At 39.8% G+C, this 27,601-nt stretch overlaps 1 protein-coding gene across 1 annotated transcript in view; it reads right to left on the reverse strand.

Moving 5' to 3' along the window:
* The window catches only part of Thsd7b (thrombospondin type 1 domain containing 7B), an 871,002-nt gene that overhangs the window by 40,279 nt on the left and 803,122 nt on the right, over window positions 1–27,601 (reverse strand). Inside the window, exons 18-20 of the mRNA XM_057770607.1 lie at window positions 5,369–5,510; window positions 3,668–3,783; window positions 1,468–1,585 (exon numbers count right to left, since the gene is read on the reverse strand). Of these exons, the coding sequence (XP_057626590.1) occupies window positions 1,468–1,585; window positions 3,668–3,783; window positions 5,369–5,510 (376 nt within the window). The remainder of the gene's footprint in view (window positions 1–1,467; window positions 1,586–3,667; window positions 3,784–5,368; window positions 5,511–27,601) is intronic.

A 27,601-nucleotide genomic window follows, 5' to 3' on the forward strand; every position in this document is an offset into this window, starting at 1 on the left:
ATCAAAATTCCAAATAATCCAATTTAAAATGGGGTACATAACTAAACAGAGAATTCTTAACAGAAGAATCTCAAATGGCCAAAAGACACTTAAGGAAATGTTTAACATCTTTACCCATCAGGAAAATGCAAATCAAAATGAATATGAGATACCATCTTACATCAATCAGAATGGCTAAGATCAAAAACATTAGTGCTATCTTATGCTGGAGAGGATGTGGAGTAAGGGGAACTCTCCTCCATTGCTAGTGTATAGAAAACTTGTACAACCACTCTGGAAACCAATATGGCAATTTCTCAGAAAATTAGGAATCAACCTGCCTCAGGATCTAGCAATACCACTCTTTGACAAATACCCAAAGGAAGCTAAATCATACTACGAGGACATTTGTTCAACTATGTCCACAGCAGCATTTTTGTAATAACCAGAACCTTGAAACAACCTAGATTTCCCTCAACTGAAGAATGAATAAAGAAAATGTGATACGTTTACACAATGGAGTACTATTCAGTGGTAAAAACAATGACATCTTGAAATTTTCATGCAAATGGATGGTACTAGAAAAAAAATCCTGAGTGAGGTAACCCAGACCCAGAAAGATAAGCATGATATGTACTCACTCATAAGTGGATAGTAGCTGTAAAGCAAAGGTTAACAAGCCTATAGTCCATGCCTCTAGAGAAGCTATGTAACATTGTGAACCCTAAGAGAAACATATAGATACCCCTGGGAAGGGGAAATAGACAAGATCTCCCGATACAGACAACTCTTGCCCTAGCCTACTGGCTGCATGCTATCTTTCTCTATTTTCCTAGTTTCATAGAATTATCTGGCATATACATCCCTTGCAACTGTGTATACTTAAACACTAAAGTCTTGAGACCTCAAAGTGTGATTGATCCACTGACCACACTCTTCTACATCATCATGGGAAACATTGAGAAGCAGCTCGTCACCAGAAACTTCACTTCCTAACCTTCTTGCTTTGAGTTGGGAACACAGACTAAATTTCCTCTCATAAAACACATAAAGAAGAGAGGTATACCACTTCCAAGGTGGCTCATAGGAACATCCACAAAGATGTCACCATTCTGGGAAATGGTGCTGTTAAACCCTCTATGGTCTCTGTCAACTTATGTAATTGATTAACTCTTTGAAGCAGAAACAAGCCCTTTCTGTACACAGACAGAAACAAGTTTCTAGTCACTTTGTCCAGCTATACTGACACAATACATAGCCTAAAACTCACCATGGCCACATGTTTTCAACTGGCAGAGTTTGGGATCTTCTGACAGGATACTGACTATAGGTTAGCCAGCTCTTCTGTGATTGGCCACGGTTCTACTTGCTCAGCCTGCTGGGCAGCTTAGAGGTTTGTTCTTTGGGTCAGCTTCAATTGTTCACTATGGTTTTTGCCAGTTATCAAGCTACTGTTAATAGTGGAACCAAACAGGGGAAACTGAATACCTCCTTGGCCACAGGTCTGTGAACACGCAGTCCATGTCGTCCATCCTGAGAGCTGACAGTTGACCACACATTCCACCAGACAGGGGATACTCATCCTCTGGGGCTTTTCCAGATTCTGCTGCGGATGCAATGAGATACACCCTCAATACCAAACCAGATCACTATTCTTTTATGGTCAAGAGTGCCCTTTATTCTGTAATAAACAACCTCTCTACAGTGTGGTGGGAGAACAAACGTCCATTGTTCTAGAAATTGGTAGGCACAGAAATAACTGTTGCTATTTCACTGGCGACATTGGTTAGTCGAAGTTTCTTATTATAGACTCTGAATTCTAGCAGACACTTGACACTCAGTTCGGGGGAAAGTATGAGTCCACATGGCACAGAGATTGCCCGTGTTGCTCAGCCACAAGAAAGCAGAAAGACATGTAATCATTCCACACAGACATCCTGACAGTACACAGAGAGATCAAAATTATTAACAAGACTGGTGGTGCACAGAATGGGAACAATGATAAAATAAGCAATTCATCTGAATCCCCAGATGATCAGCAGGACAATGTAATTACAGCTCTAATCTGGAGACGAATGCACTAGACAGTTTACTTTCTTCTCTGGAATCTGTGTGTAGATGGAATGTGTACATTTTGTTGGGACCAAGGTAGGAGACTTTTCAGTGAGAGAATAAATTACCCAAGAATCAGACAGCGAATACTTAAGTCTGTGCTGTGTGACTCACATGCCTGGTGTATGTTTAATTAAAAAAGCTTTGGCACCCGACACATTTTAAATATTATCAGTACATCTACCCAAAGCTAAAATTAGTTACCACAACATGATGAATCCTTGAGTGGGTAGCACAGAAAACACCTTAAAGGAATTTGTGATTATTGGTGTGAAACAGGAGATTAATACTTTAGGACTTCTTTAAATAAATAGTCATTAAATATATGTTTAGTGTATACCATTTAGAAAATGAGGAAACTGACTTTTATTAATGAATAATTTACATCTCTCCTTACATCAAAAGAAAATATTTTTTGCACACATAGGCACCTCAAAACTAATAGGTAACAATGTTCATAAACAAAGGGGAGCACAAATAAAACCAGCTACTCAGCTGAAGCGCTACAGTCCAACATTGTGCTTCTGTCAGCTGAAGCACCCTTATGCTATTTCTCATTCATGCATCGGGAGGGAATGCTGACGTTGTGGGGACAGCTCTGAGTTATTCGGAAGAGTTGTAGCTCGGCGACTCCTTTCCCGAGGCAGTCAGTGTTTTACAGGCAGAATAAACTAAATTAAGTATTTAAATGAAGCAGTGACACTTGGTCAAGAGTCATCTATTGGATGCGAGCCATTTTTAGAATCCTACTGGCTGCGGACAGACTGGTCCATAGTCAGCATCCTGGGTGACATCAGCACATCTGGTTAGGGAGCATATTATGACAATACTTAGGGCTGGGATAGCAGTGGTGAGGAAGTCTTTATTAATTTACTTTCTTCACGCCACAACAACTGAAACAGATCTTTGTTTGCCTGTCAACATGTTACAGACATTGTTGCAGCCACGTGTGATTGCTGGCATCCTATTTTCAATCCTGAAGATTGTTTCTGCAATGCCTGCAGTATGTCAGTATTTCCCTTTTCTGTTGTTCTGGCCCTCTAGTGCTGAATTTACATCTGGGAAGGAAAAGCCAGCTTCCTTGGAATGGGTCCAACTGTAGCTTTTCTCCACATTCCATAAAATTAGATAACTTCAAAACCTCCCAATTTGAAAATTGACATGGACGTCTTTTGCATAGATTGAGAAGAAAAAAGATAGCTGTACTGTTTATCTGGAAATTATTTGTTGAGAAAACTGTCAGCACGTTCTACTTCCTGGGTCAGCATCCATCTTGTGCAATGAGGACATGTTCATCACACACACAAATGAATCACACCACGGTAGCAAATTCACTAACACTAACGGTTTGTCGGAAAGCAAGTTTGTTTTAAGAAGTTGGAAGCAATGACTCCGTTTCTTACCGGGACCCATTTCTTCAGTGCAAGATGACGTGTCTCATCTATTTTGAGTAAGTCCAAACCAGTGCCATACAACCGCTTCATAACACCTCTTCCGTCAGTGTCTATAATATCTATTATTAGGTTTTGTGAAGGCTGAGGACTAAAGCTAAGATATCGCATCACACACAATTTACCTGCTCGCAGTGGTCCATGCCAACCGGCTTGCCATCACTGCGCACACAGCTCAGCAGGCGAGTCCTCACGCCCTGGCCACAGGAAGCGTTTTCACTCAGCTGGCATGTACTCCACTCTATGGGAAGAGGATCGCAAACACTGAGTTTCGAAGTCTAGACTTGTGAGCCAAGCACACCCAAGCTCTGATCATCTGTGTAGGCTGAAGGGGAGCCCACAAACAATTTTACAGCCTTCCCAAGTAGCTTTGGAAAGTCGTGTCCAACAATTGTGTCAGAGGAAAACACACAAATGAACAAAAATAAAATAAATGTACTGAATCAGTTTCCTAGAATTTGTGTGTGTGTGTGTTTGGGATAAAACAAAATAAAATGAAAACCCAAAAGGTTATGCCAAACAGTTGGTAGGACAGGAGAGACACTAACCAGGGGAATAAAACAAAAGACCAGTTTAAGAAAATAATTTATTGTGTATAATTGGGAGAGAAAACAACTAAGCTATGGCAACAACTTGATGTTTGTGGCTCATATGCCAAAATCCTTCCAAGATGGTAGAATTAGGGAGTGGAATTTTTTTTATGGTGATTGGATCAAGAAGGAGGGGAACTCAGAAGTGGGATTAGCATCTTTATGGAAGACTCTAGGGAGCTTGCCTACAGACATCCTGTGAGAGTACTCACAAGTGCCATCTCTGCGTAAGTAAGCGTCACAGGGCTGGCTAGTGGTATTTACAATACAGGACTGTGGCCATGCGAGGTGGTTCTGGCCACTTCGGCCCCTCCCTTCATACTTAGTTTGACTTAAAACGGTGAAGAAAGACAACTTTTCTTATAGATGTGGGTGTGAAAGATCCTTGACCGTGTTAATAAAAACCTCTCCATTTTTTTCTATATCTAAGAGCTTAATAACAAACGTATGGCTAAAGAAAATTCAATCTTAAAGATACGCTTTTCCAATAAAGCAAAATTCCATTGTATTTCTGAAACACTGCTATCAAAGCCAAAGACCCGAAGGAAAAGAGTGAATCTAGTATGCTGTCACTCACCCATGAAAGAACTAGCCACCTACATAGGATTTACAAGGTCTTCCCCCCGAGGAATCTCAGCGATTCCAACGTGTGGAACAGGGAAGTTTTTGGCAAAGGATGCAACTACGCCTCTTCAGGCATATGGTGGTGTGTTCCTAAGTATTGACTGCTTAGCCCTAAAATGATCCTACATTTGGTGGCATTTTTGGATATCCCCCGCTGGGGAAATGGTAGGTGGCAGATGAATGTAATAGCAACTCTCTTGTTTTGGGCACTGTCCTGCGTGTTCAGACAACCATAGAGGCTAAATAATTCATCTATCATGATTATTGCTGCCTCTCGAATGTCCATGACTGGTTAGGCCTCCCTAATTTTTTTATTGTCTATGGAAAAATATATCATAGATGCAAGTTACCGAAATAATGAAAGGCGTGAGAAAAACCAGACTCTACTGTGGTATCTATTTAAGCCAAGCTGTTCTTCAGAAATTACGGGTGGATTTGATGTATCCCAATGCCATGAATGGATGTTTGCTTTCAGGAAGGACAATTGGAACTAAGTCCTCAGCCTTTCATGTCCCACACGTACATTTTCCTCTACCTCCCCAGTGCCGGCATGGGGTGCACACACGAGGGTTAGTTAATGATCAGGGAGCACATGTTGGATTTTCACCATACCCGTCAGGTTGTACTGGAACTGGAAGCAGTTTTCATTGAGGAGACAGGGCCGTGCCTGTGAGTCTTCCCCACAAGTTCTTGAGTTCAGAGAGGGCCTCAGCAGATGTCGAGATCTTCTCTGCATTGCATGAGGGTCACATGACTATGAAAGTCAAGAACAGGCAGACAAGGACACACAGTGAGCGGTAAATTATACGGTTATAAGTTCACATGCAGGCATAGAACAGGGGCAGGGAGGAGACTGAAGTCACAACAATGAGGCCATCATGCCATCTGAAAATGCTGCAGTTTGTGGTTAGGAGAGAAAATGATTTGGTGATAGATACTGGTTTGCCTTCTGCTTTCATTTCATTTGACAACCAATACATTTTAATCTTTAAGTGAAATAAAAAAGTGACCCCAGTCACTCTAGTTCAACAGAAGTAATCACACAGAATAGTGAAATGAAAAAATTATTTTTAAAAATCGCAGGATAAGAAGCTACACATAAGAATAAATTTACAAAATTAATTGGATGAATTAGAGCCTTCATTTTATTTGGTAGCTCGCTGCCTGAAGGGGATGAATCACTATAAGTTTGTCTGAATCCCTCAAAATAAATGTATAGATGCAAATTCAAAAGATTTACTGACAAATCACCTTGACCTGGGACCTCATACCCTCTCATAGTACTGGCTCATGTAATTGTGCTAGAGCCAGATAAATCGACTTATCACATCTTGTATAACTCGTCTAGCCACAGAAAAGTGTCCAGCTCCTGCTGGGGAACAACCTTACTTCAAATGTCCTTCAAACCTTACACTTTATCTTCCTTATACAATTAATACACCTTTATTCCCCTCACAATGTGACCTCTAATGATCCTCAATTCTCTTTTTTAAAAAATTCACTGTCTCTAATGATGCCAAATTCATTTATATTCATGGATATAGTTCTAAATGTGTATATACAGCTGTCTTTACACTGCTAGTCTTTATGTCTTTAATACCGTTTATTCTTTTAAAGAATTATTAAGGCATGGCAGGTAACAATTTCTACTTATCTTATAACCCATGAAATCCTGAAAGAAACCATATAAAACAGTTTTCCAGTAATCATCATGAATGCATTCACAGCATGCAATTCCACATCTAAAACATCTAGGAAGGGTTAAAGACTGGAAGAATAAAGGTTCTGAATTGTGATCACAAAATCACCATGTCGGTGTCCGAGATGTCATTTTATTTTCACCTTCTTCCTTTAGTCTTTTCAGGTCTCATAGTAAGAATACAACATGTACACTGAATCTTGACTGATTCAAAGTGACAGTGCTGGATTACACTGAACTATGCGGTGGAAATCCACACATTTTCTTCTAAAGTTTAGGTAATTGAAACACCTTTGCTATCCATGTGATTTCACACTCAGATAATCCGTCAGTACTTTAAATTCTACATTTAATTGTATTATATTATATTCAGGTGATCAAGAGGGAGCAACAATTATTTAATCATATGCACACAAATCCCATGTTACATACTTACTAATAATTTATCTCTATTTTACCATTTAATTTGAATGCACTTGCTCATAAGGGGGAATAAAAAACAACTGATTTGTCACTAAAGGAAAATTATAGAATCCTGGTGGATGTTCCAGATTAAGATTGTTCTGCATTTGTTTCCTATAAAGTAATCAATCAGTGTTTGAATTAAGTGACTATGTACAAGGACATATGTGTCTGCTTAGTCTAAGCCATCAAATAAAAGAGAAGACAAAACAGACACACAAATGAAATATGGCTGCAATGCTTGGGGTCAGCATCATTCTGATTTGGACATTTTTCAGACTTTGGAATATTTGCACAGACTTTAGAGGTGACATCTATTCTCCGAAAATGCAAAGTCTGAAACATCTTGAAATCTGAAACCTGCACTAGACAAATTTGAAAAATCACACGTGGTACACATTTGTTCATCTGAATCTACAGGAGCCGGGTGAATCATGATAGGATGTGATTTGATAAGATTTTAAGATTTCATCGATTAAACTTCATAGTGTGTATGCTTGTTTAACATGGCTTTAAAGTATCCTCATTGCTTTAATATCCTATTCAGAGCATTTAGATATGCTGAAATAAAAACTACAAGTAACTCTCTTATTAATTCCTTATGCATAGAAATAGTTAAAGAGCAGCTTATGGGTGACTGGAATCCATACAAACAATGCAAACTCTTCTTAGATTCTTCTTATGAAAATTATTTTGATATCGATAGGTGAGATTGCTGTTTTGTCTCTTTTCGTTAACTCTTTGTTAACACTTAATGGGCCATGCTTTTTATCACTTCCTTTTCTCTAGTAGCTATTAAATGACATTCCAAAAATGATTAATTACGTACTGATGCGGTGTCAAGTGAAGAGGAGCCTCTGGGGCAGTGGCTCTCACCCTTCCTAATGTGTAACACCTTAATTCAGTTCCTCGTGTGTGGTGACACACAACCATAACATTATTTCATTGCTAATTCATAACTGTACGTTTGCTACTGTTGTGAGTCGTAATGTAAATATCTGATATGCAGATGGTCTTAGGTGACCTCTGTGGAAGGGTCATTCGATCCCCATGGGTTGAGAACAACTAATCTAGGTCTTGAGGGTTTCTTCATTGGCTCAGAACTCCCCAAACAAAAATCTCTTCCAGAGAATATTTGCATAATTTATATAAAGATATAAGGTCCATTCTGTAATATGCAAAAATGATGTGCAGACACAGCCAACTCAGAGTCAATTTCAGACTTATTTTATTGGAAAGATTAAGACTACATATCTGAAAGTCATTTTTCTAGGTAGACTGTAACCATGAAGAACCACTTCCCTGCTAGATCATGAACCCTTAAACCCAAATAGGCTTTCTAACTTATTATCTTTGTTAACCAAAGTTCAAGCCTTCCTTGCCACATTGTATCTTCATACTTTTTGTTCACCCCAGCAGCAAGACTTCCTACCAGACCTGAATTCCTGTCCTCATCTCAAAGTAGACACCTCACCTGCCAATCTCTATCCACTTCCTCAGACCCATCAGCTAGAGATCATTACTGCAGCACCACCAAGCATGTACTGAAGTGTGTATGTGTTCTTCCCATGGGCTCTCTGGAGAACCCGTATCTGAATATCTGATGTTATTTGCATCTGTTGCAGATGCAAATAACAAATGTTTGATCTACAGGAAGGTTGGTTATCTTGGGCAATCAGGGTGGGTTTTATAAACCACCATTAGAAAACAAGCAATAAACCTTGGAGAGTGGTAATTTTGCTTAATATGGTTTTTTCCTAGGTTCAGTACATCCAACAAGAATATTCTCAAATCACTCATACTCTTACATTTCTCACACAATCGTGATGAAAGCCATCATTAACTTAATGAAACATATCAATAAATGAGGCTAATGAACCCATAGAATAGATAACAGATAATTTAAAACCTTTAAAATAAATCCAAATAGAAGGTATTATGTGAGATCACTGAGCTACTAAAGATCACAGTTTAGCAAAACCTGGGATAGAGCCAGGTGTTTGTGAATTTAGGTCACTCTGCAGATTTCTTGCTTGGATATGAGCATGACTTCAAAGCCTGGTCTCGCCAGCTCCCATCAGATACTGAGAGCCAGGGCAGTCATCGAGTTGTAGAGTTTATCTGAAAACAGACAAAAGGCTGCTCTCTTGGTTGTCTGGTTCTCATGAGGTCAGTGGATGCATGCTCTTGAACTTCTTCTTTCTTATTTTGACAGATGTAGCAAAAAGTGCACAAGAGAATAATGTGATGCTTATTAAACTTAAAAATGAAGCTAAACCCTGCTTCTCCAAAGTTGATGAAAGGCTAAGAAAAATCCGGGCCTAAAGTATTTCTTCTCATGGCTTCTATGAGATTCCAAATAACTAGTTATTTACATAAAAAGGGTTTTACACATCAAATACAACATGACAGCAAAGCCAAAACCAACAGAGAACACTGAATCATTTCTGCAAGCACAGCTAGTGGGCCAGTGAGGAGCAGGAATGCTATCTTACAGGGCACCTATGTTATGTAAGAACTACACTGGGAAAGCTGAAGAGCAGAACGGGACATCCAGCCAGAGTGATGGCCACAAGCCGGCAACTGAACTGAGATCAAGAGGACCTGTACAAAGGGACAGGAGCAAAAAAGGGCCCCCAGGAAGGCCTTGGGAGTCCCTGCCTCCTGATTCATTAGCCTTTCATATTGATAAGTCAGATCTCCTTTCCAGAATGCTCTTGAGCCCTTCTCTGCCACACCACTAAAGACAAACAGGTTATTAGATCTTCAAATTGAGAAACCCAGGAAGAGCAGCTGAGAAGGATAACGAGAGTCAAGAACAGCTGGATGGGAAGGGGAATCAAGAAATCCAGGGCAGAAGATTTAGCTTTGGACTGTTCCTTCTAAAAGTTCACACAAGTAATTTTACAGAGCAAGAAACAAAGAAAGAGACCATGTTCAAATTCCATAGGAGAAAAATGACGAGAATAACATCACACAGGTAAGAAAGACACTGACACAGAAAGACAAATGAAAAACAGGCTGAAAGTGTCTTTCCAAAGGAACCAAGCTAGCTGGAAAATGACACAGGAACAAAAAGATGAAAACATGAATAAGAATTCTAGGAACTCAGAAACCAAGTAACTGAGTTCCACAACAATTCAAAATAAAAGGAAATGTCATTTTCAGGAATGAAAAGAGAAACTCAAGGTTAAGAAGGGTAACAAATCATGTCTTTATAGACACGGGAAAAAATAAGAAAGCTGAAATAAAGCATAAAAAACTGGGAAAATCTGAGAAAAGCTGGTGAATAGAGAAATGAGGCAAAACAGACAGCACACATATAATAAGAATTCATAAGAAAGCACAGCAGAAGCAGAGTCTAAGGATAAAAACTTTAAGGAAACGTAACAGTGAAAACAAAAAAAGATTTGAAACTGCTTATTGAAAAGAGCACACCAGAGTTGTCAATACTGAAACATATTCTTGTATAATTACCTAGCATTGAACAGGAGGGTGAAATAAATTTGAATATCTAGGAGATGGTGCCAGATGGCTTATAGAGGAACAAAATCACATTCCATCATGTGACAGGGAAAGTTAATGCTAGAAAAGTATAGAAATATAAATTTTCACATTCAAAAGGATCTAAGGCTATATTACACACAGAAAAGCTGACTTTCAGTTATAAAGCCTGTAGATGAACTGTTAGCAACACACAAGTGCCCAAGCAAAATCCCTGCCATGAGTACATTCCTCAGGATTTATTGGAGACTGGTTTTAGTGCATCCAAGTGGCTAGAAAGCATTAGTGAACAGCTATGAAATGAGACACCCTTATATGTAGAAAATACAAAAAGGCAGAGTGCTCTGAATATTCACATATGACACCAATGCAAAAGAACAAAGCATGTGCAAAAAGTGCTCCAAAATGTAAATACCTATATTTGATGTGGGGCAATTCTGTATTCTGTCAATTATGTCTTAAATAAATGCTGATTGGCCAGTAGCCAGACAGGAAGTATAGGCGGGACAACCAGACAGGAAGTAGATGCAGGGAAATGAGAACAGTAGTATTCTGGGAAGAAGGAAGCTCTTTCCCCAGTCCTGCCCAGACCATGGAAGAAGCAGGATGTGACCTGCCCTGCTGAAAAAGCTACTGGGCCAAGTGGCTAACATAGATAAGAATAATGGATGAATATACATTATAAGAGCTACTACAAAGCCTGAGCTAATGGGCCAATCAGTTTATAACCTAATGTAGACTCCCTGTGTGATTTTCTTTGTGGACTTACCAGCTGTGGGAACCAGGCAGGACATAAACCCCAACAAGCCAGCCCATCATGTTACATATATTGGTATTACTATCATGAGATTTTTCTCTGTGGATGGGGGATACAGATTGTAATCATGACACATGCTTTGTCTATGATCACCCTGGTAACTTGATTTATAGTATGGATTGAAGACAAATGGCATGGATACAAAATATAAAACTTATTTAAATCTGATTCCATAAGGATATGAAAGAGACATTTGTGGCAAACCTGCCAAGGAAAGCATTTTCCTGAATTATCTGTACAAAATGGACCTGCAGGTAAGTGAATAGCAGTTGGAGTGTAAGCTATCCTTGTAGGTGGTTCCACAGATAAATTACGACCAATGACTGAATTGGAATGTTGTCATTTTATATCTCTGGACTAAAAGAGGGAGGCATGATACACCAATGCCAGGAGAACTAAAAAGAAGTGGGAACCCTACAGTATGTTTCTTGATGATCCCAGCTTCTGCAAATGGGGGCTCACCAAAGACTGGTAGAGGCTTTGCCATCCCCAAGTTACAACTCTCAAGGACACAGGACCATGTTCAATTTCACTGTGGAGATATGATTCCTAAAAGACAAACTGGAAATAGTTTGTAAGTCAGGTGATTCATTTTTCTCTCCAATAAATTACCAAGAAGAGAGAAATGAGAGAGAAATAGAAGGGGAAGCTACACTGAAAGAGAGCTAAAGATCTATCTAGAAACAGAAGACCTGCTGAGGTAGGCAAGCATAGGAGATAGGTTAGAAATCTAGGACTTCACTTGTTTGGGGACTATGCTCATACCCCGCTACAAATAGTATGCCCAGTTAGTAAACTATGACCCTCACTTACATCGAATTGCGTGCACACCCCACTCTGAACAACGGAGTTAAGTTTTTCCTTCCCTTCATGACCTCTAATGTTTGATTGCATTTAGTTGAAATCTGGTTGCGTGTGGATATCAAGGTAGGAGATGAGCTGATACAGAATGGTTTTGGGAGCATGAACTCTAAGGCAAACTGTGTCCTCTCAGGGAAATTTTAAAAGAAATTTATTTGTCATTTTAAGATTCTACATAAATGGATGTGGATATGATTGAAATCAGATGCACTATGATAAGGGACATGTACATTAAAGGAAAAGGTTACATAACTTAATATGTCAGTCAAAACAAAGAACCACCATATACCCCTTAGCAATAAGACCTGGGAACAAAGGTCTTAAGTGCCTTCAATTGTCATGACTATACATTGCCCTAAGTTTGCTTTTGAGCAAACTGTCCTTGTTTGTCACAATCTTCTCATTTTTATTGAGCTCTACATTTTTCTCTGCTTCCCTCTCTGCCTCCCCCTCCCTTCAACCGTCTCCCAAGTTCCCCATGCTTCCAATTTACTCAGAAGATCTTGTCCTTTTCTACTAACATGTAGATTAAATCCATGTATGTCTCTCTTGGGGTCCTGATTGTTGTCTAGGTTCTCTGGGATTGTGATTTGTGGGCTGTTTTTCTTTGCTTTATGTTTAAAAATCACTTATAAGTGAGTACATGTAATAATTTTCTTTCTGGGTCTGGGGTTACTTCACTCAAAATGTTTTCTAGCTCCATCCATTTGCCTGCAAAATTCAAATTGTCATTTTTTCTGCTGTGTAGTACTCCATGTGTAAATGTACCACATTTTTCTTATCCATTCTTTGGTTGAGGGACATTTAGGTTGTTTCCAGGTTCTGGTTATGACAAACAAAGCTGCTATGAATATAGTTGGGCATATGTCTTTGTGGCACAGTTGAACAACCTTTGGATATATACCCAAAAGTGGTATTACTGGGTTTTGAGGAAGATTGCTTCCTAATTTTCTGAGAAATTGCCACACTGACATCCAAAGAGGTTGTGCCAGCTTGCATTCCCACCAGCAATGCAGGAGTGTTCCCTTTACCCCACAACCTCTCCAGGATAAGTTGTCATCAATGTTTTTGTTCTTGGCCATTCTTACATGTGTAACATGGAATCTGAGAGTTGTTTTGAATAACTGGATATCAACATGTAGAAGAATGAAAATAGACCCATGTGTATCACCATGCACAAAACTCAAGTCCAAATGGATCAAAGACCTCAACATAAAGCCAGCCACACTAAACCTCATAGAAGAGAAAGTGGGAAGTACACTTGACACAGGAGACCACTTCCTACTTATCCAGTAGCTCGATCTTTTATTATACACTGAAATTCATCCTCTCCTTCCTATCCAGGACATGGAGTGGACTTCATATCCCAGTGTTCCCTGTGGAACCATGTGACCAGGACATGACTGAAGTTTGATATTGGCAGATAAGAAGGGCTTATGTGACAACTCTACTCCCCCTGTTCCTTTTCCTCATCTTAACCCCCACATCTATAGGTCATTCTTCATTCTCTTCCTTTACTTCAGGGAAGTTCAATAGTGACCTCAGAATGGCCTTGGAAGTCAAGCTCAAAGTAACAGATTCATAAGTCCAGGCTGAAAATTACCCCATGGAAACAACTGTGTATTTCCGCCTGGAAATCCACCTAGGACTGTTTTCTATTACTTAGAAACTTCTGTAGTTTGAGGTAATTTGTTTTGTTTTGTTTTTTTACAAATTACCTATAACTTATAATTTACAAATTATCTGTAATTGCTACACGGAACACTAGAATATCTACAGTTCAAACATTTTAGCTTTTCATGTAGCATATTATGTGGTACAGAGTCAAAAGACATAAAGGAGTACTAAATCATTTATAAATTTAAACTTTTTAATTTATTGCCTATGAACTTCTTGAACTACCTGAAAACTCATGTTAAGCTCTCTATTTATTTTAAAGAAATAACATTTAAAAATAAACTAAATAGAAAGCACCACAACAATGAACAAAATACCACTGCACTCAAGATTTTTTCATATTCTGTGTTTTTAAGAGATCATAACTTGCTTTCCCAAAAGACATACAATTTCATTTTGAAGGAATGTATTAGGAATTAAAAAAAATAAAGGGCTATTTCATCTTCCCTTCAAAAGAAAAGTACTTATTAAATTTGCTTTTGAAGAAGTTAAAGTTATTTTACTGATGTTTTGGTTATTAAAAGGTAAAACAGCAGGTGTCTAATTTTTTTCTGTTGCTGTGAGAAAAATGCCTTTGACAAACACAATTCAAATGGTGTATTTCAGCTCACAGTTCAAGGGTACAATCATGGCAGGGGAGCCAAGAAGCTCTAGGTAGCTGAGTATAACACATCCCAAAAGAGGAAGAAGGGAACAATGAATATGTTTGTGCCCAGCTTACTTCTCCTTATATACTACAGAACCATAACCCAGGTTACTTTGCATTGGTATGGATCTTGGTTTATTGATACAAGTTTTAGGTCAATTTTGTTCTATGTATATTTCTGCTCTTGATTAAGGCATTGTTTTTATGCAGCTCATTTAAAAATTTAATGTATAATTAAGAAATATAGGCAAATAGAGAGTCATCTATAATAGTCAAGCTTGTAGTCATGTTAGATTTTCTATATGTACAGAGATGTATTTCAGAAGGATAGGCATTCTTCAAAACTTTCAAAGACCTTCAGAATATGGCATTTTAAATGTATAAGAACTTAGGACTTTTCATGACAATGAGACACATTTGTTCCTGGTATCACCAATTACTTCAAGAGAAAGATGGGCATCGAAGAGGCTCTTTATGGAGTTTGTTTAGCTATGTGGGCAAAAAAAAAATGCTCATGCCTGGACTGCTTGATGAACTGAACATGCAGAACCCACAGAGAAATGACTGTTGAACTTGCCTAAAAGTGAGAAAATCCTTTGGGGTTCCTGATTCATAAAAGAGTCTGCTAGATATTCTGCAGGACACAGAAGAAAGTGACTGACAAAGTGCAGATATAGGTGGACCTGTCTTTGAAATTTCCTGCTTCATGTAAAAGTCTGCTAGATACTATGGGCGTGTAGGCTGAAGATGGATGCCTCAACAATACAGAAGAACTTTGGGTGACTATCCTGGCAGCAAAATGTCTCTGTCAATTCTAGAGTTTTGGAAATTGTTTAAAATGCACTTCCAGTTTACTTGGGTAATATTGTATTTTTCTAGAGTCTTTGATGGAGTTGAAGAATTGAAAGTTATAATTTTACCTAGTTATGATAAAATAAAAAAATAGATATAAATATTATAATTGTAATTATTGTTTGATACCTGTTTTCTTATATGCAATTTTAGTATATTAAAGATAAAGCCTTCCTTTTTATTTAAACTTTTCTGTTGACTCTTTTTTATTGACTACCATTGGTCAATAAAGAAACTGTCTTGGGCCTTCTCATGGAATAGATGTAGGCAGGGAAGTACTGGGAGGAAGAAGGTGGAGTAAGTGAGAAGCCATGTAGCTCCTCCAGAGACAGATGCTGGAAATTTGGCCAGTAAGCCACAGCCACATGGCAATACAAAGATTAATAGAAATGGATTAAATTAATATGTAAGAGTTAGCCAATAAGAAGCTAGAGCTAATGGGCCAAGCAGTGATTTGATTGATACAGTTTCTGTGTGATTATTTAGGGGCTAAGTAGCTGGGAACAAACAAGTGACCTCCTTGTTACACCCAGGGAATGGTATCACTTACAATGGGTGGATCTTCCCACCATAATCTAGATGGTCACCTAAGATAACGTAATCAAGAAAATCACCATAGGCATGCCAGGAGCCTAACCTAACCTAGAGAATCCCTCATAGGTCTGCCTTGATAGTCTTCTTATAATTTATATTGTGTCAATTAACAATAACCAAAGGGCAGGCAGTATCATTATTCTTATCACATAAGGAAGTACTTTTCAAACTTCAAGGCATTACATAAGTGGATTGAGAGAACAACGTTAATAGTGAACACTTTTATAATGTTTCTAACAATTACTGTTATAGGTTCTTTAATTAATTCATCCACATAATGACTCATAATGGACATATGTGGTGGGTCCTATTTTATTGATGACATAGAGAGATTTCATCCATATCATACCATGATAACAAGGAACAGAGCCAAGATTCTATCCCTATCAGTCTTATAAGTCTTGGTCCTCAATTTAACATGTCAAAATGGGAAATTAAAAAAAAAATGACAGTCTATAGTATAGAAAATGTGTTATATAATTAGGAAAAAATTATTTCATAGAACTTTTATTTCTTATATTTATACTCAGGCATGAAACAAGAATGTACTCATTAAGTAGGCATTTGGTCAAAGTGTTAACAAGTCAGCAATGTTATTAAGCATCTTTATCAAAAGGGCCCCCTTCAAGCTGTAGGCCATTGCTTCAAAACTACTTCCTTACATAGATCTGTTTTGTTTGCCTGTTTATTTTTTTTAAAGAACCATTTTCTCTCCTCAGTATTTCCCTGCAGAACAAGAGCTGCTTTCAACTTTAAATACCAGGATTAATTTCACGATAAAACAACTATTCGAAAAGCTTGCATGTAGGAAACACATTTATTTTCAATTACATGGGATCAAAACAATAAATGCAATCCCCTGTGTTTCTTAGGCATATCCCTCCCGTAAGAAATGTATGTAAGTAGTTTCTGTACCACTGCAAACTGCACTATACCATAGGGAAGACAGGAAGGGATGTCTCCTTAAATCTTCATGGGTTAGAAAAGTGACTCTGTTTATGGTTCGGAAAATCCCTGGTGTATTAGGACTCGCCTTGATGATTTTTAGACTTTCTGGTGGTGCAAAAGCAGTGTGAATTCAATAGAAACTGTTCTCAGTGTTTTGGGTTTGGATCTTTTTTTTTTTCGGGTGGGATTCTCCCTGGTGATGCCAGGCAGGGCTGTGACCTGCAGTTCTGGTCTGCTCCGCAATCACAGGGAGAACACTGGTGCTCTACTGTGAAGGGTTTTACTCAAAGTCGGGCTGTCTTAGGTAATCCTCCATCCCTTTTTCAGAGGTAGACAGCAGGCACTGAATTCCGATGCCTCACCCATGTATGCAAAACATTTACCACTGAGTTATACCTCATGTTCCTGAAAGATTTGTGTTGTATTTTCAATTTATATAACTCCATGGAAAATCCAAGAGCAATTGTATTCCTATTTCACAGACTATGAAGTGGAGTTAACATTTAAAAGTTTAGACAAGATCTGGTGCATTCTGGGTGGTATGAACACGGAAACTAAATACTATTAGCTTCCTAAAATACATACATAGATAAAAGAGTTTAAATGGTATTATTATATAATAGGAGGGCAGTATCTTAACTAAACACCACATGCCAGCAATAAAAACCCCAGTGCTAGGAACTGGTCACCTCATACTGCTGGCCAATGGGCTTTCTAAAATCCCTAAACCCTAGAGGCTTTTGTCAGTGCTCCTGGCTACTCTCCAGAAGTTGGTGGTAGGTAAGATCCTATTACTGAAGATAACACACATTTGAGTCATACAAGAAACTAAAAAGAAATCAATCTAGTTCTCATGTAGAAGCTTCATCCCTACTAGCTAGCTTTCATAATACTAGAAGCTGCTATACATGCAACAAGATGTGAAAGGTTCTCACCAGCTTTGAACCCTATTAGCTATAGTAAGGTTTGGCCTGACAAGCTATGCCCACTGGTTCAATAGTGTTACAGGATTAACCAATCATTTTCTGATGAGATTTGTATTAGCTAATGTACGACAAATTGACACAAACTATAATTATCTGAAAGTAGGGAACCTCAATAGAGAAAATATCTCCATAAGTTCTGACTGTAGAGCATTTTCTTAATTAGTGATTGATTGATGGGGGAGAGCTTAACCTATTGTGGGTGTTGCCATCCATGGGCTGATTGGGAGTCCCCTCTGTGTGCTGTGATTACCAATAATGAATAAAGAAAACAGCCTTGGGCTATTGATAGGGCAGAACTTAGGTAGGCAGTGAAGATGGAACTGAATTCTGGGAGGAAGAAGGCATAGTCAGGGAGAGGCTATGGAGCCACTCACTCCCAGAGTCAGACATGCCAGAACTTTGCTGGTAGGCCTTGATCTTGCCGTGATATACAAATTAATAGAAATGGGTTAAATTAAGATGTAAGAGTTAGCCAATAAGAAGCTAGAGCTAATGGGCCAAGCAGTGATTTTAATTAACACAGTTTCTGTGTGGTTATTTTGGGGCTAAGCTAGCCGGGTGGCTGGAATAAACAAGCAACTCTCTCTTCCAACACTTGGCTGGTGATCCTGGATTGTATAAGAAGGTAGGTGGAGCAAGCCGCAAGGAGGAGGCTAGTAAACAATATTCCCTGGCTCCTAAGGCCTCTGCATCAGGTCCAACCTCCAGATTCCAGCCCTGGGAGCTCCTGTCCTGATTTCCTTCTATGATAGACTACTGTTTACTGCTCTAATTGGCCTTGTGAGCATGGGAGAATGGAGCCTAAAAAGGAGGCACACTAAAGTCTCATGTAGTAGATAACTTCATTCAGAGGATCAGACAATTTATACTCTGAGGGCTAAAAGTCTGATCACAAGGAGAAGCTGCATGGGGGGGAGGGGAAGCAGTATATGGCAAGAACATGGTTTTCCTTTCTTTTTCTCTTTTCTTTATTTTTTTGGCTTTTTGAGACAGAGTTTCTCTGTGAAACAGTCTTGGCTATTTTAGAACTCACTCTGTAGCCCAGGCTGGCCTCAAACTCACAGAGACCCACCTGCCTCTACTTCCCGAGTGCTGGGATTGAAGTTGTGTTCCACTACTGCTCTGAAAAGAACATGGATTTCTATAGAGACACATGAACAAATAACAATAGCCAGGCATAATGAATAATCTGAAATAACCTCATATCTGTTATGCCCAGGAAGTTGATGAAAGCATGTTCCAAGGACAGCTTTGTGTTTTGAAGAAACTGAACTCACAAGACTTTTGTCTTCTTGGAGTTTTCTCACAAGCATGCAGAATTCCCATCGTATGACTCCATTCTTAGACCATGTTCCAACAGACTATGATGTGGAAGTATAAACCAAGTAATCAATTTCCCTTCCAACTTGTTTATGGTCATGGTGTTTCATCACAGAGATAGAAACCCTAAATAAAAGAAGATCTAGGGCCTGCTCCATGAGATGGAGCCCATGACTGGCATTGTTAATAGAAAAAAGAACCCGTAGCCAGATAGGTCTTAGGCTCTATGGAAGATCTTAATACTATAATTCTGTTCAGTGGATATAGTATTTGAACAATTCCTAAAGGCTTTTCAATACACCCAGAAATCAGGATATCTTTCAGCCATCTTCAGAAGTTTCTTCTTGCATTAGATGGCAATTAACACATAGATGTTAACCTGGTCAGCATGCAGAGAAGGTGCTCAACCTAAAATGGGATATGCATATCCCCAAGGCTTAGGGACCTTCTCAGAAGAGAGGGACTGGGAGATTGTAAGAGCCAAAGGTGGGGATAACTTAAAGGAAACAGTTTTCCTGAAACAACAGGGTAGTTGTCATGGTGATTGTGACAGCACACACAAGACCTGTCCATACACAAGCCAGACAAAATTGCAGAATGGAGGAGGGTTGAAGGTTGGCATGAAGTGCCACCACCTGGCTGAGGAGCTTAGGAAGGGAGACCCAGTTTTCCCACATCAGTTCCTACCTTCTGCTTCCTGCCTTAACCACTATTAGTGATGCACGGTGACTTGGAGTTGTACAATGAAATAAACTCTTTCTTCCCCAAGTTTGGTTCAGTAAGTATTTTATCACAGTAGCAAAAAGCAGATGAGAACACTTGGGATCATTTAGTCTGTACAGTGGTAATAAAGGAAGGAGAGAGACAACAGTAATGAGAAAATAGTTCATACTCCAACCCAAGATCAAGCAAATTCAGGATAGAGCAGAAGAGAAGCTCGGACTAGCAGACTGAAGAAGGCTTGCTGCTACCTTTCTGGAGCCCACAGTTCAAAAAAAGATGCTCCCTTCTAGAGACCTGGCCTGTCAGATTTAGAGAGTTAATTGGAAGGAGGCATGCCAGATACATGTCTCAGCATAATGGAACTGACAAGAGCAGTGCAGGAGCTATGATCTAATCAAGTTGATGTAATGTTCCTTAGAAGGCTCCCCTGGCCTGCTGCATAGGGGAAGTTAGGGAAATGCATAAATATCAGTTGAGTTTTGCTTAGCTAAGGTGCTTGGTGAGGATTTTATAATGGCTAGGGACATCCCCACATAGTTCTCCTGGCTGGTATTTTATGACACAGAGAAGTGTGGACAGCACACATTTGAATCCAATCAGAAGCCCTGAACACACGTGTGATGGATGGCTTATCCAATGACAGAATTCTATGTTGTCAGCTGTTTATATTCAGTTGGTACTTAGGGAGAAAGAAAGAAAACAACTCAGCTATGATCCGAAATATTGGCCTGACTTCTTAAAAAAAAATGTCAGTCTTCTGGTAGAAAGAGAAAGGAAAGAGTGAAGGGATTAAAGAGACAGCATCATTAAATACTGGACAGTAAATGCTCACAAAATGGCTCTAATGCTCAGAAGATCACAATGCAGTTACTATGGAGGGAACTGGGGATACTGAAGCCTGGCCCACATATCAGCTACAGGTAGAGCATCACTTTTGCAGGGCTTGCTTTTTTTTTTTTTTTTTTACTATCTCTGCCTATCTCGAGGAATATTCCTTCACCTAGGAGTGCTTGCTGTGTATAAACATTGAAGGGAAAGAGGGATTCTTTGAAATTGGAGTATGAAACACATACTCCAATGATTCAAAAAATGGAAATATTATATATATGTTTATACATATGGGAGGAGGATGTTGGAGGAGTTGTGTAGTAAATGTAAATATTTCTGCTGTAATTTTATGTCAATTTGTATATGAAACCGTCCTTTCCCAGTGATAGAGAAACAAGTGTCCATAGCAGCACAGAGCCCCGTGTCTGGGAGGCAGTGATGGGTGTAGGTGGAGCACAGCCCAGTCATTATCTGTTTCCCACCTGGAAGGTTCTCAAGGAGTGATTGCTACTTCAATTGAGACTGACAGAACCCTTCATCTCAATCCCAACCATGCCCCCTCTCTTCCCTTTCTCCATCTTCCTCCTCTTCCTCCCACATGACAGTTCTCTTCCTTTACTCTATCTTAACCTTCTGAGCACAGACAGAAAATCTGTCAGAATCAACAATGCAACCCCTCAAGTCTTCTGCCTGTGAGGGCTGGAATCAGAAACCTCTGCGGAGTGTAAGACTGCAGAAAAAAATACCAAGTGGGGACCTCATCGTAAGATCTTATTTTATTGTCTGTGCCTCTTTGCTTCCCACAGGTTCTTCCCTCATTCATGACTCATCCGTGTTGACCTCCATGAAAGGTTTGCTCAGCTGTGTACATGGTCTAGCATCACAGAGGCCCCGTGGATGCTCAGAAATGGTGGGTTCTTTCTGGTCACTACACTGCTCCAGGCTCTCATTCCCCTTTGGTCCTTTCTTCCTTTATTTTCTTCCTCTTTGCTCCTCTGCTTTACCTTGCCCAACTCACTCATCTCTTAGATTCTCTTCCTGATGATAAAGACTCACTAATTCTCACAGGAATTAGGATAGCTGTCAATCAACATATGCACTCTCAGCATGCCTTGATTTTCCTCTTTAACGCCCACTCTGTGGGAAAAGAATGGGATTTTCTGTATTCTCCATTGGACCACAACTTTCCTGAGGTGTAGACTCAGTGTCTCTATGTGATAGATGCTGATGAAGAGTTGAATAGGGGGCACCCTTAACTTATTCTTTCCATGTACACCAGGTGCCATCTGAGGTCTATTCTGGCGCTGACTTAGGAGCTGTCTGACTTATTGAAGTTGTGATGTCATGCCTACATGTCCACACAGGAATGGAAGAGGGAGGGAGGGAAGTGCGTGTGGTTTGCTTCTGAAGCTCAGACACTTCACACGATTGTTTACTCAGCTGTGTTAAGAACTTCACACAAGCCTCTCAATACAGAAATTAACATTGGGAAAATGGAAAAGGATCATAATTGAGCATCTTTCTATTTCCAAGATGATTTTCCCTGTGGATCCTTGGAAGGGAAAAGGGAAAACCATCTCAGAAGTAAAAGTTGTTCTCTGTAGAACCTGTTCTCATAAGCTAATACTGAGATAAAAACAACCACAGGACTTTTGTAAGCATTTTCCGAATTATTCTTATCACTTTCCCACTCATTTAAATAAAAATCAGTCAGGTGTGGTGGCTCATTCTTCTAAGCATAGCACATGAAAAGTCCAGGCAGGAGAGTTGCTACTAGGCGTTGAGTTGCCTGGGCTACATTAGGACAGCTTGTCTCAAAGAACAAACAAAGAAAGAAAGATATAAACAAAAGTACGGTAAAGACAAATACACAGAAGTATGGAATACTAATATATGATAAATTTAATATAGCCAAATCTATTATTCTTTAAGAAACTGTAGTTAACTTAAGATTATTCACATTTATTTTTCAGGGGAACATGTTGAAAAGGATGCTAAGATTTGGTGATAAAATCTATACAAAAAAAATGAAAGAGCGAGGTGCCCACTATCAGCCATCATCATCCTGCCTCTTTATGTGCAGGCTGTCAGCTGGGAGGAGTCTCCATACTCCTTCCAGGAGTTACCACCTCTGGAATCTGACATGATGCAGGACAGACATGCAGGACATGCAGGATGGAGGATAACTTTCATGTGCTCTCAACGCATGCTTAAAATTCAAAGCGAAAGCCTGGCCTTTTCTTCTTGGGCATGAAGCAGACATTTGAGACAAGATGGAAACTGTGGGAAATGTAGAATATAGATCGTGCACTCACGTTCAGAACTATTAACATACTGCGGTTTGACACTGATGTTTCAATAATAGCCACCATAATTATGAAATATCATCACCAGTAAGATCAGATGTTAGAGTTTGGAAAGAAATTATCATTGAGAATTTTCAAATCTGTGTATTTTGGGGAATGGAGAGCTGTCTCAAATATTAAGAGCACTTGTTCTTGCATAGGATCCCGGTTTGGTTCTTAGTGTCTATATAGTGGCTCACAATAGTCTATAACTCCAGTTCCAGTGGATTTAATTCCCTCATCTTGCCTCCTTTGGCACTGCATGTGGGGTATAGACATATGTACAGGACAAACACACATACATATGAACTGAAAGTAAAAGAAATGAGTCTTTAAGACAATTGCATTTTCACCATTTAAAAAGCTTGCTTAAACAAAATTGTGTGTATCTGTGTGTGTGTTTGCAGAAAGCTATGAGCAGTTAATTTATAGCATAATTGAACTTGATTCTTTAGTTTTGTGTTGAAATTTGTAATGGTGATTTTTGTTGTCATTTTAAAGGCTGCAATGTTCTATGTAGCTGGGGCGAGGCTAGACTCAATATGTAACCCAGGCTACCTTCAAGCATATTATCTGGCCTCAGTCTCCCAAACATTGAGATTATATATGTATGCTACCAAGCATGGCTAAAAATACTACATAATAGTCAGATAATCTGAAATAAAGTCATAGCTGACATTTTAAAAGTAGTCATTTTGTTCCATTTTATAAATCAGTAAACTCTGTGGAGTGTCAGCCACCTGTCAAGTTCACTTAGTGTAATAAGTAGAACACAGGTCAGAATCGAGACATCCTCTCTCATTGCCTTCTTGAATGTCAAGTACCACATTCAGCACAGTCTCAAAGTAGCTGCTCTGTGTTAAGTGTAATCATTTCATTATTGCAGTAATAGACACCACGTTGTCAGGCTGCACTGTTAACTAACTGTGTGAATCGAGTCTCCCAGTACAGTGTTCAACGCGTGGATATTTCTATGTTCAAAGTTTGCTATGAAAGTTACAGATTCCAAGTCAAAGGTTAAACACACTGTGGTTTCAAAGTGACCATTCAGACAGCTGTATTCGAAAAACAAACAACCAAGTCGTTGTCTCTAGAAATAAGTTGTTTCTTTGCATCTGAGTTATGTTTCTCTTTGGTGCTCACCGTGGAAGCCAGGTGCTCCTGTCTTCTGAGTGTTCTTTCTCTGACCCTCGTTGGCCCTCAGGCCTCAGTTACTTCACTTATACATATTTCCTACACTGTCACCGAGGAGATGAGGATAATGTGAGCTAAGCCTGGGGACACGTTACACAACACGAGGCAGTCTACAGCTATGAAGTGAGGTGGCCCAGACTGCCCTTGTGAAGGCGCAGGTTGGTGGTGATAAAGCTTAGGGCTGCAGCTCAGGAGAGCATCACTTGATTGAAGACGAGGAACCACTGAGGATCAACTCATCTTTAAGAGAGGTTAGAGTGAGTAAATGAAATGCCACCACAAATGAATAGAACTCAGTGAGGCCTGAAACAGAGATGTTGGGACACTGGTCTGTATCTAGTGTGTGCTCAGGACCGATGATGATAGAAGCAGGATCCCAGCCTATGGGAAGTGCCCCAAACCTTAAAGACAAGCATTTTCCTCTTCCTGTCTATGTAGCCTAAACACAGCATCAAAGAGGACTGGAATTGTTTTCCCTCATGGAGCTTAGAATATTTTCTAAAGCTAGCAGCTCTGAATAATTACAATGGTATGCTTAGGAGGGAGCAGCCCACTGAAAGTTGGAAACCCAAACCCAGCCAACTGTGTAACCTTCAGCGCACTCAATTGCAGAGAGGTGTGACTGCCCCAGATCATAACAGCTCACTACAGTTGCGACCAGGCAGATGGGAGAGAGCGCAGATGCATGCCTTTGAATTAGGCTGAATTTCAAGCATTGGATCTGCAGCTAACAGCATCATCTTGGATTAGTTCTTTTTCTTCTGTGTCATTCACTATTTTTACCAATGAAGAAAGAAGCTAAACATGCCTTGTTCTGAGTGTTAAGTGAAATCTCTCTCTCTCTCTCTCTCTCTCTCTCTCTCTCTCTCTCTCTCACACACACACACACACACACACACACACACACAAAATGGGCAGGGGAGGCGACATGGTTTCTGATTTAAAAGACATGCTAAAACTTATCATCAAGGTTTTTCTAGAACTGAATGCTTATTTTGCCTCTTATGTGTTCTTGCCCCTAGTGAAATGGAAAGCAAGTTTGTCCATACTGATTCCTGAAAAAATAAGTGTTTTGTGTGGGGGTGGGGGAGCAATGTATGCATGGGGATGAGAGAAAGGGCCAGAAAAATAGAGGGGAATACAGAGACCAATCTGGGAGCTGAGAGCATTAGGAGATTGTCACTCTGTGTTGCTAAAGCCCAGTGGCAATTCCTGCGTGCTCCAAAGACAGCTTGGCCCAGAGAAAGAAGAAAAGGGCTTGGCTGATGAGGCAGCCATGTGCACTGAGAGTGTTTCATATCTTTTTTGGTTTTGGTTGAGCCTTACTTGTTATACACTACATTATGTAGCTTTTATTAGGCACGTACTGCTTTATTGAAACATTCGAAAATTTTCTTTTCGCGAGATACCTGTCAATATTCTATGGAGGGAGGACGAGGGGGAAAGAGCAGGAGAGCAGTCAGCAAGGTTTCCTTTAGAGGGCTGCAAATCACACGCTTATGAGTTAGATATTTAACAAGTCGGCCCATACAGAGCAGAGTAATCTATAAACACTATTCAAGTGATTTACCGCAGGACTGTTCTAGAACATTCACGGTGTCTGGAAATAGATTTAATTTATTCTCAGGCCCACACATTTGCGTTATTCACTACAAGCCATTTACAGGGAAATGTGCCGCCCTTAAACTAAAGTGTCTCCGGTGGGCCTGGCACAGTCGTAACTGTCTAATAAGCGCGTCCATCCCCACTGACTGCGCGCGCCGATGCAAATGTTCGCTAGCCATTCTGCAAGCACTTTATTCTATGGGTTGAGGGAACCGTCGGAGGCACGTGGCTTGCAGACCGCGCCTTAAATGATGAAGCGCCTGTGTGGAGGAGAACCTGCTTTCCTTGCTGGGATTTTGCGGAAACATGGAAAAGAAGACGCGCTTTATTCCAGATTCTATTCTGTAGATTTTCAGCTGTAGTTCCATGACCTGATTCAAAATTTGAGGCTTTCCTGAAAACCTGGCACAATCGTACCATCAAACACATTAGATTTGGCTGGCGCTTGAGATAAAAAAACGAATCAGGTTCTGGGATTTTGTGCATTGTCATAAAACTGTTCATCGGTGCTCATCAGGAAGTATAGGGTACTAGAAAAGAGAACAAACAGTTTTGAGAGAAGACTGGAGAGAGCTGACTGGTCCCCTGTCCAGGCCTGTGGGTGTTAACTACTTGGTCTTCATCTGGTGGTACTGTTGGTGAAGGCTGAGGGATTCTGGGAGATGGAAGCTCCCAGCAAGAGGAAGTCAAACAGTGGAGACAGGCAGGCCTGAGGTTTCCAAAGCTAGTCCCACTTCCTTTCTACTCAGAACCCTGACTAGCGAGACAGTGTGATCGCTTCCCGCTGCTATGACTCCCCTGACATGGTGAATTGAATCCCCTCAGAAATATGGATCAAATGAAATCCTTCCACCTTCGGATAAGAAAGAACTGACACCTCGGAAAAGAGGGCAAGGGAGTGAGAGAGGGATGAGGCTGGGGAGGGAGTTCCGAGCTAAAGCACCAGTAGATTTTATGTTTCTTGTTTACACATCTCAGGAACCCTAAATAACCTTGCTTTAGATGTGGCTTTGAACTTGTGTTCCTTCTGCTTGAGCTGGCATCATAACCATATGCTGTCACAACAGGCTGCGATTCTAGTGGTTTGTATTTTAATAGTAAACAGTGTAAGTTCACCTCGATTAAATTAGAAGCAACAAAACTGTGAGTCCTTTGCAATCTCCCCAGGCTATACTGTGTGGAATATATTTCCTTCCTACGCACTTGAACAACTGAGATTCTCCCAAAAGAAATCACACGAGAAACCAGCCGCTTTACTAAATATCCTTTTTCCCAGGAGTGCCTCCGGTTGCTGACTAGACAATCTTTGTCTCTTGGACATTGGTTTACTTTTTCCTTTTCTTCATAAAAAATCTTCAGGGACCTCCAAGCTGGTTCCTTGTGGACTGTGAATCATCCTGCAGTGCTAACTGCACAGCAGACTACCTTCCCAAGAAAAGCACAAGTTCCTTTGCTCAGTGATCCTTTGTGTTGGCAATTCTGACATTTAGCTCAGAGAGCCAGTGTCTGCTATTCGGCCTGATGGACCCGGGAGTCAAGAAATCCTAACTCATGTATGCATGGCTTTGATAATACAGGGGGGATCCTATGATTCCTATTTTCATTATAACATGGGCTGTATTGAACAGTCTATTTCTATATTCAGTTCATTTGGCAAGTCGTTTGTTTGTAAATTACAATAATGTACCAGTATACTATTTCCCATGAGTAAGGAACTTGGGATACTAGAAATGCTAGTAGCAAAATGTTATTTCTAAGTCAAATATCATAAAACAGCTTCTGAA

This window comes from Chionomys nivalis, chromosome 5 (assembly GCF_950005125.1).
Source record: "Chionomys nivalis chromosome 5, mChiNiv1.1, whole genome shotgun sequence".
NCBI classification, from domain to species: domain Eukaryota; kingdom Metazoa; phylum Chordata; class Mammalia; order Rodentia; family Cricetidae; genus Chionomys; species Chionomys nivalis.